Source organism: Cebidichthys violaceus, unplaced genomic scaffold, assembly GCF_023349555.1.
Source record: "Cebidichthys violaceus isolate CVI_PGR_0920_01 unplaced genomic scaffold, fCebVio1.0.p SCAF_16, whole genome shotgun sequence".
NCBI classification, from domain to species: Eukaryota; Metazoa; Chordata; class Actinopteri; order Perciformes; family Stichaeidae; genus Cebidichthys; species Cebidichthys violaceus.
In genome coordinates, this window is record NW_027176329.1 from 3,783,755 (window position 1) to 3,800,683 (window position 16,929).

The window sequence follows — 16,929 nt, forward strand, 5'->3', positions numbered from 1 at the left end:
AACAATCAAGAGAAGACTTCACCAGAGTAAATACAGAGGGTTCACCACAAGATGTAAACCATTGGTGAGCCTCAAAAACAGGAAGACCAGATTAGAGTTTGCCAAAAAAAACATCTAAAAGAGCCTGAACAGTTCTGGAACAACATCCTATGGACAGATGAGACAAAGATCAACTTGTACCAGAATGATGGGAAGAGAAGAGTATGGAGAAGGGAAGGAACTGCTCATGATCCAAAGCATACCACCTCATCAGTGAAGCATGGTGGAGGTTAGCGTTATGGCGTGGGCATGTATGGCTGCCAATGGAACTGGTTCCCTTGTATTTATTGATGATGTGACTGCTGACAAAAGCAGTAGGATGAATTCTGAAGTGTTTCGGGCAATATTATCTGCTCATATTCAGCCAAATGCTTCAGTAAGAAGAAGTATTAGGTGAGACTGAGTAAAACCTTGCTCATTTAGCTTATTTCCTCATTTCACTGAGGATATTTGTTGAGTTCTGTTTCAATCAAAGCTGCATTCAAACACTAGGATTATATTATGTATGATTGATGGATGTCATCATTCTTCTTTGTGTTTGCATTTGAGCCATAATCTTCCGTTGACGCCGTTCTGGTAGTGAAGCGCTGTGCTTGGTTCCTTCCTATAGAGAGCTGCAGGGACCATGGAGTTTTGTAGTCCAACAGGAAGTTGGCATCACTGGTTCCCTCCACAAACAGCCAATGGGATTCTGAATTATTGCAGGAAATAATCTCTGTGGCAAACAAACGTTTATGATACTTCCCTAATGAACACCACTTGTATTTTTCTTCTTTTTTTTTTGAAGCGTGAATACAATCAGCAGAAGTAAAAAGCTAACGTTAGGCTATAAAGGAAGTCCACCACGGTCACATGACTTCACGTCTCCACCACTAAGCTGAAGGAGGACTAGTGTTCTAGTGAGGACGCTTAGTCCTCTCATTCACACTCTTTTTTTATCTCTATATGAGCACTAACCCCTTCAGAACAGACAGACTGGCCGTGCTTTATTCCACATCAGAGTTTGGGCCTGAAGTGACTTGAAAGTTTCTGCTTCAGCACACATTTGTGTTCTGAAAGTGTTTAATGGTTCCAGAATACAATACAGAGTTAAATATAACAACTAGCTCCCCGATCACCAGGGCCGGGTGCTCCTGTGCTCCTGCCTCTGCTTCACCCACTGGGCGGTGTAGCAGTTCTCTCCTACAGTCCAGGACCAGCCTCGCCTGCCTCCGTCACTGTCCTTCTCCAACGTACGTCTCCGGCTGGCCGGCACGCCTGGCGCCGGACGCCGTGGACCGTCCAACAGCCCGATCTCCTCCTGAGCACCACGGGCCTCGGCACGTGAATCCAGGAGCCTCTCTGTGCCGTCTACGGGGGCCTGCCTGTGGATGACATCCCTCTTGGACGCACACAGAGGTGGAAGCGAGAGAGGCTGGGACCTGGGTTCAGGGGCAAGACAGTACAGGGGTCAGCAAGAAGGAAGGGGAAGACTGCTGCCTTAAAGTTGACATAAACACGTCGCTGCATAATGACCCTATGTGCAGACATGTGTGACTAAAACGCACGGCAGAGAGCAACTCTAACAGCCACCACGTCCTCCTACTGAACATTTCTATGTGCCTTCACATGTACTGTTAAGAGTTTATATTATTAAAAGGACTTGGTAGAAATATCAGGAGTGTGTGTGTGTGAGTGTGTGTGTGTGTGTGTGAATATAGCCTACATGTCAAGGGTTGTTAGTGATATTTGTGGTGATTGTTTGTTCGGTGGCTCACAGGACAAGATGTGCGTTCATGTAAAGAACTTAGATGAGTTTAGGACCGTTTTTAGGGGGTGAAGCATCCCACATGCTGTCTGTTGTCTTCCACTGAGACACAACAGGTAAAAAAAAACTGCTGAGCGGATCTCAAGCGGTCTGATCCCGGCATGAGCGGTGTATCGTTTCTTGGCTGCTCGGCATAAAAACGTGAACAACGTTCTGAAGGCTGGAACCTGTTCATGTGTGCCGGGCGTACGGGAACATGCTCCGAATCAGGTGTCTGATCACTTCATACTGAAGGTGAACTACCGTACTTTTCGGACTATAAGGCGAAAAGTCATTTTCCGAGTCAGTCTTGTTGCTGTTATCGGTACTTGGCTGTTCAGTGATGATTCCAGCTTTCGTGAAAGCTCGGACGACAGTTGCGACCGACACCTCAGCCCACGCATCAGCAATCCATTGGCAGATAGTGGCGTAACTAGCCCGGCGTTGCCTCCCGTGCGTACCGTAATGCTCCGAATATCCATTGAGCGGAGCGGCTTCGTTGCTTACCAAAGTCGTACTTACACATTTCGACAGATTTTTGAGCGCATTGTACCACATAAAATCGATCAATAAGCACAACAAGTAACCATACATAAGGGGCGCTGGATTATAAGGCGCACTATCAATTTTTGAGAAAATGTAAGGATTTTAAGTGCGCCTTATAGTACGAAAAATACGGTATTCTTTTCTTTTTGGTGAGGAACAAATGACATCAGATCAGCTGTTTGTTGTGCAGGGCCTCATTGGGAGGTGTGTGTGTGTGTGTGTGTGTGTGTGTGTGTGTGTGTGTGTGTGTGTGTGTGTGTGTGTGTGTGTGTGTGTGTGTGTGTGTGTGTGTGTGAGTCCCTACAGACACAAAAAGTTGTGATCTTCAACATTGAAAGATACAGCAATGTGTTCAAAATAAAAAAATAAAAATAAGAGAGTAAAGACAGCGTTGGTTGTTTGCTCGGTCTCCCAGTTCATGATGCGTTTCAGCCACAAACGTCTGCACAAAGGGGGGGGGTCACTACACCTCCTCATTGCTTCTTTCATGCTTGTTATGTAAATACCTGCTTCCTGCTGTGTGAATACTGGCCAACCTCTGTGTGTCTGTGTATCCCAGTGCGTGTGACTGATCCCCCACTGGTCTCAGACCTGAGGAGGCACAAGGTCCTACCACATGAGCGGAGCTCCCTGACTGTGCTGCTCCCTATTCTCAGGGTAGAGGTCACCAAGAGCAACATTCAGCATCTCTACACTTCAACTTTTAAATCAATTACAAATAGATTCAATCAACAATAATTGTAAATTACACTTATGTAATGTGAAAACCTAACAGCTTTACAAACTAACTGTAATGGACTAGTATAGACCCTTTCTAGTCCTCTGAGCACTCACAGTAGTGTTCAACCATCAGAAGACACATTCACACACTGACTGTGAGTGAATGTGTCTACGGGTGTGACTGTGAGCCTGTTTTCTTCTATGACGTTACTCTCTCTACAGCGAGGACAGATATCGGACACATAAAGTGTCCTGAATGCATTTGATACCGTCTTTCGACCGGGTCCCACTCCTCGTCAGCGGCTCAGGTGTTACACCACGCCCACTCATCGTCCATCGGGTAGGATTCATATCATGCTTTGAATGTCTGAAGAAGAACTGTTGTTAATAAAGTGTGTGCGGGACTCTTTGGCATCGTCACACAGACGCACACAGCTTCATTTGGATCCATTCTATACCAAATAATGACCGTGGACATGGAAATGGAGCATTTTGACCATGTAATATTGATGACCAGTATAACACAGTAACCAAGCATTAGTGTGACTGATCCTCACGTTACCTTACCTGGTAAGGGTCTGTCCAGCAGCCCAGCAGCTCTGCTGTCCATGTGCCGACTGTACAGGCTGCTTCTGGCAACCAGACCCAGTCTGCACCAGAGAGATGGAGGATGAAAGCATCCCAAAACATCCAGAGAGGGGAGACGGGGGTACAAGAGGGGATGGACATGCACGTCAAAAGACAAGGGCAAGAAAAAAAAAAAGGGGCAAAAAAAAAAAAGGACATAATTACAAAACTGAGTAAAACCAAAATACGACAAAACATGAATGAGAGTAAACACACATGGCGTATGAATAAAACCAAACTCATAAGAAATAAAAAGCCCAAGAATGAAAAGAAGTAGAGTAGAAAGAGCAGCCTCATCTCCTATAATAATAATAATAATAATAAAGTGTGTGACAGAAGGCAATCTCTCACGTGGAGTTCTGTGGCAGATACTTTAATGGGTTCTAGAAAAAAGGCAAGCAGAGACAGAGCCATGGTGTTCTCCTCTGCTCAGTGGATCACCACCATGTTTTAAAAACGATGCTAACAGCACACTCCTCTTCTTCATGAGTGTGTCTACAGGCGCTCTAGTGTCCGGGTTATGACAGCAGGACGCTGGACATTGCGTCTGTTTACAGAACGTAGTAGCTGAGTCGGTGAAAACTCATACTGGGACATGAAAACCCAGGATGTTCAGAACACGACCAAAAACAGAATAAGACACTAGTGCACATGTTAACACACTTCACGTCACAGAAACTTCTAAAACACCACAGCCACTCCTTTAAAGGGAAGAGTGCCAGTCAGAGGCGGGTCAATGGAAGCCCAGATGAGCTCTATTTAGGGAACTATCGTGTGAAGTATGAGCAGACGATGACAGTGAGAGGAGTACATCAGATAGGGAACAGAAGATACATGGAGTGATATGGAGAACACAAGATGAAGAGAGACAGAGAGAGAGAGAGACAGTGTTTAGAAAGTTTTCAATCAACTGAAATGAATGGAGCAGAAGCTAAATGGCATCAATAGTGAAGCAATGAGTCAGATGATAATCAATCATTTGGGACATCATTTAAATCTGGAAGATTAAACTGCATTCAGTCACCAGGTATTAGTGTCTTGAACCTCTGACCGTGTGCAGCGACACAGACCTCACTGTGACCGTTTTCTCAAACAAACTGTCCACAGTGAGACCTGTCCACAGTGAGACCTGTCAACAGTGAGACCTGTGGGCTATCCACAGTGAGACCTGTCCACAGTGAGACCTGTGGGCTATCCACAGTGAGACCTATCCACAGTGAGACCTGTCCACAGTGAGACCTGTCCACAGTGAGACCTGTGGGCTATCCACAGTGAGACCTATCCACAGTGAGACCTGTCCACAGTGAGACCTGTCCACAGTGAGACCTGTGGGCTATCCAGAGTGAGACCTGTCCACAGTGAGACCTATCCACAGTGAGACCTGTCCACAGTGAGACCTGTCCACAGTGAGACCTGTGGGCTATCCACAGTGAGACCTGTGGGCTATCCACAGTGAGACCTGTCCACAGTGAGACCTGTCCACAGTGAGACCTGTGGGCTATCCACAGTGAGACCTATCCACAGTGACACCTGTCCACAGTGAGACCTGTGGGCTATCCACAGTGAGACCTGTCCACAGTGAGACCTGTGGGCTATCCAGAGTGAGACCTGTCCACAGTGAGACCTATCCACAGTGAGACCTGTCCACAGTGAGACCTATCCACAGTGAGACCTGTCCACAGTGAGACCTATCCACAGTGAGACCTGTCCATAGTGAGACCTGTGGGCTGTCCACAGTGAGACCTATCCACAGTGAGACCTATCCACAGTGAGACCTGTCCACAGTGAGACCTGTGGGCTATCCACAGTGAGACCTGTCCACAGTGAGACCTGTCCACAGTGAGACCTGTGGGCTATCCAGAGACACCACTTCTGGACACATGGCTTTCCAGCTATACTGACGATAAGAGGGTTTCTGAGCCGATTCCACAGCTCACTATCCAAGCTGCAAAAAAATGAAACGCTTACAGAAATCTCCAAAAGTCAAAAGTTTTGAATCCAAATCACAGCATGACTTTTTTTATGCTGTTCCTCAAGTGTGTCAAATACATGGTACCAACCCAAAACATTGTGGAACAACTTATGAATGGCCATCATATGTATACTCCATCATAGCGTTCTTTTACACTTTCACAATACAATGAATGAATGAATACATGTATCTCTGACACATCTTTTAAAAACACATTTTAAAAGCTCTACATGTTTGTTCTTTCTTACCTGCTGCGTCTTGCTCTGCAGCGCTCGATGAGAGGGGACTGCGGGCTCTGGTCCCTGTGGCCCCCAGGGGCAGAAGCTGGGGAGGTGTGAGGGGGCGCCCTGCTGGGGGAGGATCCCACGCTGAGGGAGGGGGAGCACTGGGAGGATCCCGACCGCTGGGGGGAGTGAGGAGGAGCAAACGGCCAAGGACGAGCCCGCTGCTCCCGAAGCACCACTGAACGGGAACAAAAGAAAGATATCTAGAGGCTTCGTCTAAACTTTAAAAAGTGCCAAATGTCACTCGTAAAAAACTGATAAGAGTAGTTTGACGCGGCCACCTGGAGTACTCATGAGTAAAACAGGGAGTGTTCTGTGCACAGAAGTCATTGCCGACTCAAAGAAGAGTACTAATGTGCACTGCTGCTGGAGGATGACACCAGATCCTACACTTCCTATTATCTCGTGTCTTTTGTGCCTTTGTTAAATGCTCACCCTGATGATGTCACGGGGGTAAAGCTCCCCAGAGACACAGAAGACAGTAAACAGATTTAAATTGGTGGGGTGCCCCTATATAGACAAATAGAATCCAAAGATAATCATTTTACAGTTAAAATGACAGTAAATCTATATATTTATGTATATATTTTGATGGTGAGATATTTCACTCCTGCCTGTAAATGCTAATCGAAATGGTTCTGTCATATTTAATAGAACTATATTTGAGATAGACTGTTGGTTAGTTCGACCTCGGCTTATGTTTTGTAACGCAGGGCATTAAACACGTAGTGAACTCTTTGATCTATATGGCCTGAATATAATACAGTTTGACTTCCATCTCATGGTAGGAGGCTTAATATAAACTCCCACTTTATATTACTTCATACACCGCAGTCACACCGTCTCCGTCTATGGCTGCTCACCTTCTCTCTCCATTAAAGAGTAGGGTTTGATCTCTCCGTCCGGCTTTCTGAGGGGAACTTTTCTCAACTGCGCCGCTGTGGAGGAGAAACACACTCAGAACACGGTGGGCTCTGCCTCCCTCACACACCGCCCTTCACGAGCTACATGATAACGCTGCCTCCTTTCCCAGTGTTAGAAAATGATCCAGTGGTGAAAGCCTGTGAAAGATCCGCCCCCAAAACACAATTCACATACTGGCCTTGAGATCTTCAGCAACTTGAACCAGATTTGGGAACAGGAGCAACATTTCTGTCAACAACGACTGGACTCATTGAGAGACTTGACAATCGTCTCTTCTGCCGTGTGGAAGAGTTGCTCTTGCTCACAGTCACTGGAGTAGTTCAAGATAACAAGAATCCAACATTCAGATTCAGTTTTTGAGGTGGATTTGATTCATCTCTACTGCGAGGCCTTCGACACAATGAATGAATGCTTACAATGGAGTGGTAGCCTCCGTCTGACAGCAGCCATATTGTTAGAACCAATGTTTCTAACATGTACAATTTGTTTCAGACTTGCATTTCGCTTCCTTTCATGCTATCTGGTTCTTATTGGTGTTGAAGAATAACTAACAGTTGGTACAATGAGCACCACGCAGTGCAAGACACACACCCACAACACCGTTAACCTAAGGCAGTGTGCAGGTGAGAGTTATCATGATGAAATAATGATGTATTACTAGTGTGATCCACCAACATCAATCATCATAGTCATCATAGTGTAAATGGATTAAAGGAAAAACACATTGAGTCTAAAAGTGTGTGCATCTGATTTGAATGTAATTTCCTTTACTAGAGAAGTAGACAACTAGAAAACAGTATATGTGTGTGTGTGTGTGTGTGTGTGTGTGTGTGTGTGTGTGTGTGTGTGTGTGTGTGTGTGTGTACCATTGGCCTTGTTTTGTAGGCTGCAAGCTGCAGGGAGACCCGGCTGTGCTTTCTGTGCGTGAATGGCAACCCTTCCTGTTTTGTGCAATAAAGCAATCCAATCTTTTTGGAGGCTACCTATCTTCTTAGCATGCTCTTATCGTTTACAGGGATCACATTCATGTGGCGTAATGGTGGCAGAGTGTCACACAAAGCATCGACTGACACACATTTAGAGACATCGGAGGGTCAGGAACCAGGCGGGTACTGTCTTGTCAGTCAGGGGGTCTACAGGTTGTAGCTTCCTGGGTTCAATATATGACAAAATGCATGACATATATTGGACATGTATATGTAGATCAATACAGGCGATAGAGGAACTGACACTGGCTGAGAAACTACGTGAGACCAAGAGCTTCATACATAGAGTAAGGACTTGATTATGGGACAAAGGAAGGAGGGAGGACGTGATGCTGGGGACGTATGAGAAAAGAAAAGTCCTTACAAACAGCCGTACTGCCCCTGATCCGTCAGAAGAGAGGAGGGCGAGCCTGGGGGAGTTTGATGAAACAAAAGATTTTGGAAGTGGAATAAAAGCAGATCAGCAGTCCTGGGTCTAGAGCCTTCTTTTGGACTCGCAGAATCTCTAATGAGGGGGACTCTTGTCTTCCAACAAAAAAGGTGAACTGAATGTGATGCCAAAAGCAAGAATTCACTGTAAAGCTGTAGCATGCAACATTACGTGATGTAACTGAACTTGACAACGAGTATTTACAAAAGTATGCGGTTGTTATGGCATTGAGCAGCTTCTTTTTCCAGACAAATATAAACGGATTTTGGGTTGAGATTCAATTTCCAAGAAAGCCGGTCAAATACAGGTTCGGCTGGTTCGACGTCACGTTTGAACCCGCGCACTTACCTGACCTCAACGCTCACATTACCACAGAGAACCTTTCACGACGAAAAAAAAAAAAAAAAAAAGCCATGGCATCAGAGTCGTGGAAAAGTTACCTGATCTGTTGAGGAAGAAGCCTTGAAACACCACAAAGTTATTGGCCTGGACAGAACAAAAAGAAAGACAAGATCAGTCAAGGTGCTCACGAGTAATGTTGTTTTACAATAATGCAGGACATTACGCCCACAGTGTGTCTGTCTGTAACCCTGTGTGTTTACATGCGCAGTGAGCTTCCTGTGGCTATGAGCGTAGAGGTTGAGCCTTTAGGAGCAAGCTATGTAACCACGAACAATCTAAGCTCAAAGGTCTGCTTACTAGCTTTTAACCACATCTCATGGTATTCATTCAGAAAACGGAGCTTGCTAAGGTGCCGTCAAGTGGAAACGAGGAGGGACTGATGAATAAGACCAGTATACGAACACGGCTCACTCTGTAGACCACCAGAAGCACCGCCAGCTCGGCCCTGATGCTGACCCGAGTCCTAAATATTGCTGAGTCTGATCCTTATGCGTTCTTAAATGTTGATCTGAAACATTAGCTGTAGCTACTAAACCTGACACAGCTTTTGTTCACAAGCTATTTGATTCATAAACTGGAGCTCATCATTCAAAACCGATCATCTTAAATGTTGATAACGTTTACCTGGTAGAATGACATGAAGCTAATGGGTTTACTAGAGAAGAAGTCTCTGTTTTTTTTAGATCTGGGCAAAAGATATTGCAGATATCGCTTGACTGGAGAGCTTTCTATTTGGTTCTGGGTTATTTAGGTGGATGCCTTCAAGGGACAAACTTTTTTTGATCCCGTGAATCACTCATATGACGTTAGTCAATTTAAAAGATCATATAAGACTGAAAATACGTAATTGAAAAACAACACACTGAAGAGAGGCGTAAGAGACTTCTCTCTCTGAAGCTGCGCCGCCTGTGTGTTTTGTACTGGGATGTATGTACTCACACACAAAAACTTAAAGATAAGATTACAAAAAAAGAGGCTTGATAAAACATATTCAGGTAGGATAAGGTCACATTTGTGTATGGGACAGAGATGTAGTAAACTGAAACTTTCTTCACGAGCAAAACGACCTTTCAAATTGACAAACATCATATGTGTAATTCATGTCCCAATTCAGACGGGATAACTAATATTGTCACCGCTGCTGGAATAAGAGAACACGGTTCTTCATAGATCCAGCCTCTTCATTTTGCTCTCAAAGTTGATGCATTTAACTTTCAAATGTACAAAATGCCCTCGGACCCTCCACCAACCATAGCGGCATAAAAAGCAGTGCTTTTTGAAAGTTGTACGTTGTGATAACTCACACGTTATGTTATGAACCCAGACAGGACATCTGGGACTTCCACAACAGGACCAAAGCAGCAGCAGTGGTTATTATCTATATGGAGGTTATTTATATATGTTTCAAGTTCTTCTTGTCCCATTGGAAAGGCTCACACATGTCCTTTAAGCAGACGTGGATGGATTTTGCTCTGTTTGGGCCTCTCCCTTAAGATCCCTAAAGTCCACATGATTCTTAACAATTCATATTTCATTGTCATTGAAGGATGTTTTATGGTTGGTCGGCTGGCTTTGGTATTTGTGTTATGTACCATTCTTTTTGATGGAGACATTAAGTGTTTAACTTGTATACATTGAAAATAGAATCATTAAAAGACAGATTACAGTAAGTTCATGTAAGCACAGGGTTAAAGATGTGAAGCTATCTTTTAACACCTTGGATTGCTAATACTACCGCTCTGTTTTATGTTACACATCCAGAGAAAGTACAGACTGTACCTGAGGAACACTTGGTGTCAGGCAGTAATGCTTCGCCAGGAAAGACAGGAATTTGGGCGAGGGTCTGTCGTAAGCCATCAGAACTGGCTCTAAATTCTTGTGCTGCAGAAGAGAAAGAGAAAACATGCTGTCACTGATAAACAACACAAAGGTATGATGTGATTATCATCTGTACTGCAGGTGGAAGATAACTGGTTTTACAATATTCAGATGTGGTTTCTCTCAACAGAGTTGTTAAAGACAAACTAAACCCCAGAGTTTTAGCTAAAGTGCCTCTAACCTTGAAATTCAAAATGCAAAAACGTATCAACATGGGTAGGGATGGGGGGCTAAGACACAACCAGTCATGTCTATTGTCAGCTCATTTTCCGTAACCACTGTAGCATTACAGTCACAGCACTGAAGAGGCCTTTTCTCTCTTTTCTTGAAATTAAGACATCAGCACATTAGAAAATGTGGTAAATCAGTTTTAGTGACTGATTATCTGGTGATAGCGATGTACTTTAAGCTGTGACATGAGTGTGTGGATGAAGCATTACGTTTTTCTATTGTTCATGTAGGGGCTGGTTAGTTAGCGAGCTAGCTTGCTAATTCCGCCTCATGCTACAGTCACAGAACATAAAAAGCACCTCATGAAGTGCTGGCCTTGGTCTACTTCACTTTAACATGTAGCTGGACTTACCATTCATTAAAGCTGTTACCTTTTGAATTAGCTGATGCTAATCACTGGTGTTTATGTTAATCTCTAGCATGCTGACTATTGTTGTGATTATGGTTAGGTAACTTCTGTAAAGGGTCTGTTATTGTGAGAAATACAGTACACGCATAAACATTTGTGAATTTGAGTTTACATGCAAGGCTGGGATATGTGTATTCATTGTATTCATAAATACCCATATACAGTTTAGGGTTTAATTAGTCCCAATAATTTTCTGCATCAACAATGTAGGTGGCAGAGAACTTTCAAAGTAAGGATGGACATGAGCATGGGTTTGAAAGATCAGTACGAAAGATCAGTACTAAAGATCAATACTAAAGATCAGGACTAAAGATCAGTACTAAAGATCAATACTAAAGATCAGTACTAAAGATCAGTACTAAAGATCAATACTAAAGATCAGGACTAAAGATCAGTACTAAAGATCAGTACTAAAGATCAGTACTAAAGATCAGGACTAAAGATCAGGACTAAAGATCAGGACTAAAGATCAGGACTAAAGATCAGTACTAAAGATCAGGACTAAAGATTAGTACTAAAGATCAGTACTAAAGATCATGACTAAAGATCAATACTAAAGATCAGGACTAAAGATCAGTACTAAAGATCAGGACTAAAGATCAGGACTAAAGATCAGTACTAAAGATCAGTACTAAAGATCAGGACTAAAGATCAGGACTAAAGATCAATACTAAAGATCAATACTAAAGATCAGGACTAAAGATCAGGACTAAAGATCAGGACTAAAGATCAGTACTAAAGATCAGGACTAAAGATCAATACTAAAGATCAGTACTAAAGATCAGGACTAAAGATCATGACCAAAGATCAATACTAAAGATCAGGACTAAAGATCAGGACTAAAGATCAGGACTAAAGATCAGTACTAAAGATCAGTACTAAAGATCAGGACTAAAGATCAGGACTAAAGATCAATACTAAAGATCAATACTAAAGATCAGGACTAAAGATCAGGACTAAAGATCAGTACTAAAGATCAGGACTAAAGATCAATACTAAAGATCAGTACTAAAGATCAGGACTAAAGATCATGACCAAAGATCAATACTAAAGATCAGGACTAAAGATCAGGACTAAAGATCAGTACTAAAGATCAGTACTAAAGATCAGTACTAAAGATCATGACCAAAGATCAGGACTAAAGATCATGACCAAAGATCAGTACTAAAGATCATGACCAAAGATCAATACTAAAGATCAGTACTAAAGATCAGGACTAAAGATCAATACTAAAGATCAATACTAAAGATCAGTACTAAAGATCATGACCAAAGATCAGTACTAAAGATCAGGACCAAAGATCAGTACTAAAGATTAGTACTTTCACATATCTGCACATCTTCCACTGCACTGAGCCTGCTTTCTAGTAATTTGTCCCAGAGAGAGGAATGTTTCACCTGCAACATGAAATCAAACAGCTCCAGCCCATAGCCGTGTCGCTGAAGGTTCTCTGCTATGTAGAAATCCAGAACACACAGTGGCTCCGCCTCTATGTGCACACCCTGTCGGTCCTGTGGAGGAAATACAACCAGAACAGCAGGTGAAGCAAATTCATATCGACATATAATCAGTGGAGGATGTGGAATTATAGCTGGACTGAGAAGTCAGAAATGAAGAGAATTAAAGAAAATAAGTGACTTACCAGCAGAAATAACTTCTTGTAGCCGACCTTGAGGAATCCCACGGCCACACCACGTCCTCTGTATGCGGGGAGAGGAGGGGCAGAGAGTTTGGTTGGGATGAAGGAAGTAGAGCAGCAATGAGTAAGACACTACAGTCCATGCATTGTGAACTAAAGAGACAAACAGTGTGTGTGTGTGAGTGTGTGTGTGTGTGTGTGTGTGTGTGTGTGTGTGTGTGTGTGTGTGTGTGTGTGTGTGTAACGAGTGAAAGCTGAGGGAAGGTGTGCGATGTACCCGTTGCTCTCTCCGTCCTTCAGCAGGTAGAGCTGATGCCTCTGGGACTGCAGCTTAGAAGCGCTGGTTATAGATGCTGGGAGCTGTTGGGCCTGTGGACAGCAAACATGAACACTGGTAAACGGCTATCAACATGCTGACATGACCTCAGAGTTTTGGTACCACAACAACAATACCTTACTTTGCAAAAGATCAACCTCTTAATGACCATCAGTGTAACCCTACCCAACCTGTGTTACCTTGAATTCCTAAAAGAAGCTTAGTTCTTCTTGTATGTCTCCACAGTGAACCAAGAATCTTTAAGTTTAAAAGAGTTTAAGTTTAAACTTTACTTTTCTACAGATGGTCATTCTGTGGGTGAAGTATGAAGACACTTTGTGCTGGAGCAAAGCGAGTTAAAATATATATATATAAAAAAGAAAGAACTAGCCTATGACGTCGGACAATATTTAGAAGACATGCCGTATATCTCAAATTAATTTGTAAATCAAGAAGGTCTTATCAAATTTGAAACTATTATTCAGCAGCCCAAACACCAAAGAGAGGCCACTGAGTGAAGGCTGGAGAGATGTCGGGGTCTCCCTTATAGATTCTGGGAGGATTTGTGGAAATGTTTTACATTACTTGTAGGGTGGAAGATTCACAGAGTGTCGTAAAGACGTGGCAGTCAGAGCATTATGTTACAGTTACTGACACAAACGAGGAAGAGGAGAGAAAAGAGGAGAGGAGGAACCTTGAAACGAGTCTCAACCGGAATCTCGTAGGAAAATAATCCACGTTCCAGACATGAAAGCAGAGTGCCGAGTTTAGAACAGCCTCCACAGCAGCGGCAGTATCGTCTGTAGCCGTCTCCAGTGATAATATTACTCCTCGGTTCCCGGCGCACAGCTGACAACGTTGTGAGTCCCACACGTAGACATTCTTTCGACACGCCAACGCTCATTATGCAAATACACGGATATTGATACTGTCATCTATACTGGTTATTTGCATGAAAACACACCATTTCAATGGTTAGGATATATTAGGGTTTTCAAGGTTGACATGGATTCCACACAGCCTCACTGACTAAATGTCTTCTCTCCTGATCATCTACTCATTCACAATCCTCATATTCATTTGCAGCAAAACCTATTTCAGTCTCCTCAAAAAAGGCCTGCATAAAACATCTATATCAGATAAAGTGTTTGCTATATTTAATATTTTCTGTGCTTTATCTCGCTGTCAGACGGGAAACTGAAGCACTTATCTATGAACTCCTTTGAAAACAACTGGAATGTCTCACAACATTGAAGCTGCTGGTCTACCTCTGCCTCTGATTGGTCAGTTTGTTTGTTATTGTGGCTTTGAAGACCGGAGAGATAAATACAATGGCTACACTTCGACTGATATTGATTTTAGGTGTCTAAAAGACGTCCAGAGCAGTTCATTGCTTTGCTCAAGTGCTGCTACTCCTGTAGTTTCTCCAAACTCCATCTACTGTAGTAAAAAAAAAACCTGACAAGCACCTGAACTATCCCTTTAATTAATGACCATCTGGAGCTGAGTGATGGACCCTTCATCTTCTCTCTGTGAATGATACATGTTCACATCAGATACTAATTAACAAAGTGAATTAACCTTAAACATGGAAAGGTTAAAGGTTAACCTCTATGGAGGGGTGCATTGAGCAGTACCCATCTCCAGCTGCTAAACGGTATGCAGTGCTACGCAAAGAGGAGGTTCCACAATGTTGCCCACTATGCCAGCAAGCGGCAAGGCAGCAGAACTACACTAACCACTACCTCCAGTCACCAAGTAAAAAGTAGAAAGTAGATTCGATGTGCTAAAGACACAAGCATACGGACGGAGATTCCTTGCTGTATAGTTCATGCTGCTACAGCGCCATCTATTGGCCAAATGGCGCCAATTCTTTTACGGTCACTCATATAGCACAAAGCGTTAAGGAGATATAACAATACACAAACATATATATATATATATATATATATATATATATATATATATATATGGGTAATTTACTAAGTTAGTTATTTTTATATCCAAATGTGCTCAAGAATTCACATTAATAAATAAAAACATCAAATAAAAAAGCAGAATTTCAAGGACCAGTTACGTTTGGTTATCACCGTACCAACCACGGTGATCAGGTAGAGATGAATGCCTTTTGCAGATGTTAGCTAGCTAGTGTTCCATTGCATGCAATGACATCACGTAGCCCCGATGGCTTCTTACTGCTAGCTGTCATACAACACACAATTGGTACTGGAATGGTTTAGGAATGTTATGTCAGATGAAATTTTGCTAATGTCATGACGACCTGAATCCCGTCATATCGACCCCACTGAACATTTCTGGGGTGAAGTTGATTGCCGTGTCCACTCACAGTCTGGACGGTTGCGCAAAGCATTGAGGTCTGCATGCTCAGTTCTATGACAGGATTGCTAGTGGTGTTAAGTCACTGCCACAGTGTGAACAAGCTGGTTCTAAGTGATACAGAATATATGTGTCTGAGGTCACAGAGTGTATATCTATACAAATAGTTTGTCTACACATACAACTAAACAACAAATAAAATCATGAACATATTACTACACGATCAGAGACTTACCTTTGCTGAGGCTCTCCCAAGTTCATCAATAACTGTGGCTATGTGGGCTTGAAGCTGTGGCCTACAATCACAACAGAGGAGTAGAATATGAGTGAAAAGCAGTGGTTGAATGACACCACTTCCTGTGGATGCTCCGCCTCTTCCTCACAGTATTACTACATGCAGGGTTCTAGACGGTCGATGGGCATGAAGTGTCCAGCCTGCTGTCATTTTCTCAATATTGTCCTGTTATATTTGTATTATTACAGAAGTAACGTCAAAATCGAATATTTCATCAAAACAACAGCAGCATTTAACTTAGTCGGCTTATATGCACAGTTTAAACGGAGTTTGGAATGACATTCTCTCTATATAAGAGATCTAGAGATGGTCCCGTTGTTGGTAACTTTATCTACAAACAACGCGTTAACTTAACGTTACAATAAAGAGAACAAGAATTCACATCTTCTGACTTACATTCCTGCTGATTTACGACCAGCAACAAGGGTCTGGTCCAAGATGGAGACCCTCTCGGAGAATAACTGGTTAATGTCAAAAGGAAACTCCATGATACCTTTCAGACAGATTCTAATATCTCGGTTAGCAGGGAAAACAGCCAATGCCAGTATTATTCAGCAGAGCTCAAGCGCTGAGCTAACTAGCCATCTAGCTAACGGAGCTGTTGGTTATCCCTCAAAGCTGATTCGTCAGCGCAAAAACAACAGTTAGTTAGCTGCTAGCAGTCCGAAGATAACACCATTTCAACCACGCGTTGTCAAAGTTTGAGGGACACTTAATAACGCGCCGTGTGAGCTGCATTAACAGGCACCTGCTATCTACTACGTTGTCATTGCAGCTCCATTGTGTCGTGTGAGTCACTCCCTAGCAACATAAAACCGTAATGTGTCTAAAAGTCACAGCGGCCTCTATCTGCTGTAACTACTAACGCCTCGTTAAGTAACATGACTGAACGTTTTCCAGAGTAAGACATAAAGTTGAACACGTATAAGATAATATCGGTAATACCGTAGAAATCCAACTTTCACTCCATAATAAAATAAATAAAATATTTTTTCCACAATTGTTAGGGAACATTTTGTTCCGGTTTTACGGTAAAATTGATGAAGCTAGACGGAGGCTTGATTTGAACAGCTTCACAGCAGCATCCCTGCTATTCCTGTACTAGGCC

The 16,929-nt window shown here is 42.9% G+C and overlaps 1 protein-coding gene across 4 annotated transcripts; it reads right to left on the reverse strand.

Annotated features, from left to right (window-relative positions):
- Window positions 1-1,083: 1,083 nt before the first annotated feature.
- Window positions 1,084-16,609, reverse strand: atat1 (alpha tubulin acetyltransferase 1). Of its 4 annotated transcripts, XM_068710784.1 has the most exons (12): window positions 16,218-16,609; window positions 15,762-15,822; window positions 13,151-13,242; window positions 12,877-12,934; window positions 12,632-12,745; window positions 10,496-10,597; window positions 8,755-8,800; window positions 6,838-6,912; window positions 5,939-6,152; window positions 3,659-3,741; window positions 2,878-2,962; window positions 1,084-1,460 (listed from the first exon to the last, which is right to left on the reverse strand). In XM_068710784.1, exons 1-12 carry the CDS (start codon window positions 16,307-16,309, stop codon window positions 1,154-1,156), a joined length of 1,329 nt encoding a protein of 442 aa, XP_068566885.1. In that variant the 5' UTR covers window positions 16,310-16,609; the 3' UTR covers window positions 1,084-1,153. The 4 variants fall into 4 exon arrangements, with proteins under 4 accessions (XP_068566885.1, XP_068566886.1, XP_068566888.1 ...); XM_068710785.1 differs by lacking the exon at window positions 2,878-2,962 and having other exon boundaries at window positions 1,306-1,460; XM_068710787.1 differs by lacking the exons at window positions 1,084-1,460; window positions 2,878-2,962 and adding an exon at window positions 3,348-3,458.
- Between the last annotated feature and the right edge of the window lie 320 nt (window positions 16,610-16,929).

Coding starts and splice junctions, on each gene's coding strand:
- atat1 (XM_068710784.1), bottom strand. CDS start 16,309: ATGGAGTTTCCTTTTGACATTAACCAGTTATTCTCCGAGAGGGTCTCC. Junction 12,935..13,150: donor AAGGACGGAGAGAGCAACGG/GTACATCGCACA, acceptor CCCCGCATACAG/AGGACGTGGTGTGGCCGTGG. Junction 8,801..10,495: donor TGACACCAAGTGTTCCTCAG/GTACAGTCTGTA, acceptor TGTTCTGTCCAG/GCCAATAACTTTGTGGTGTT.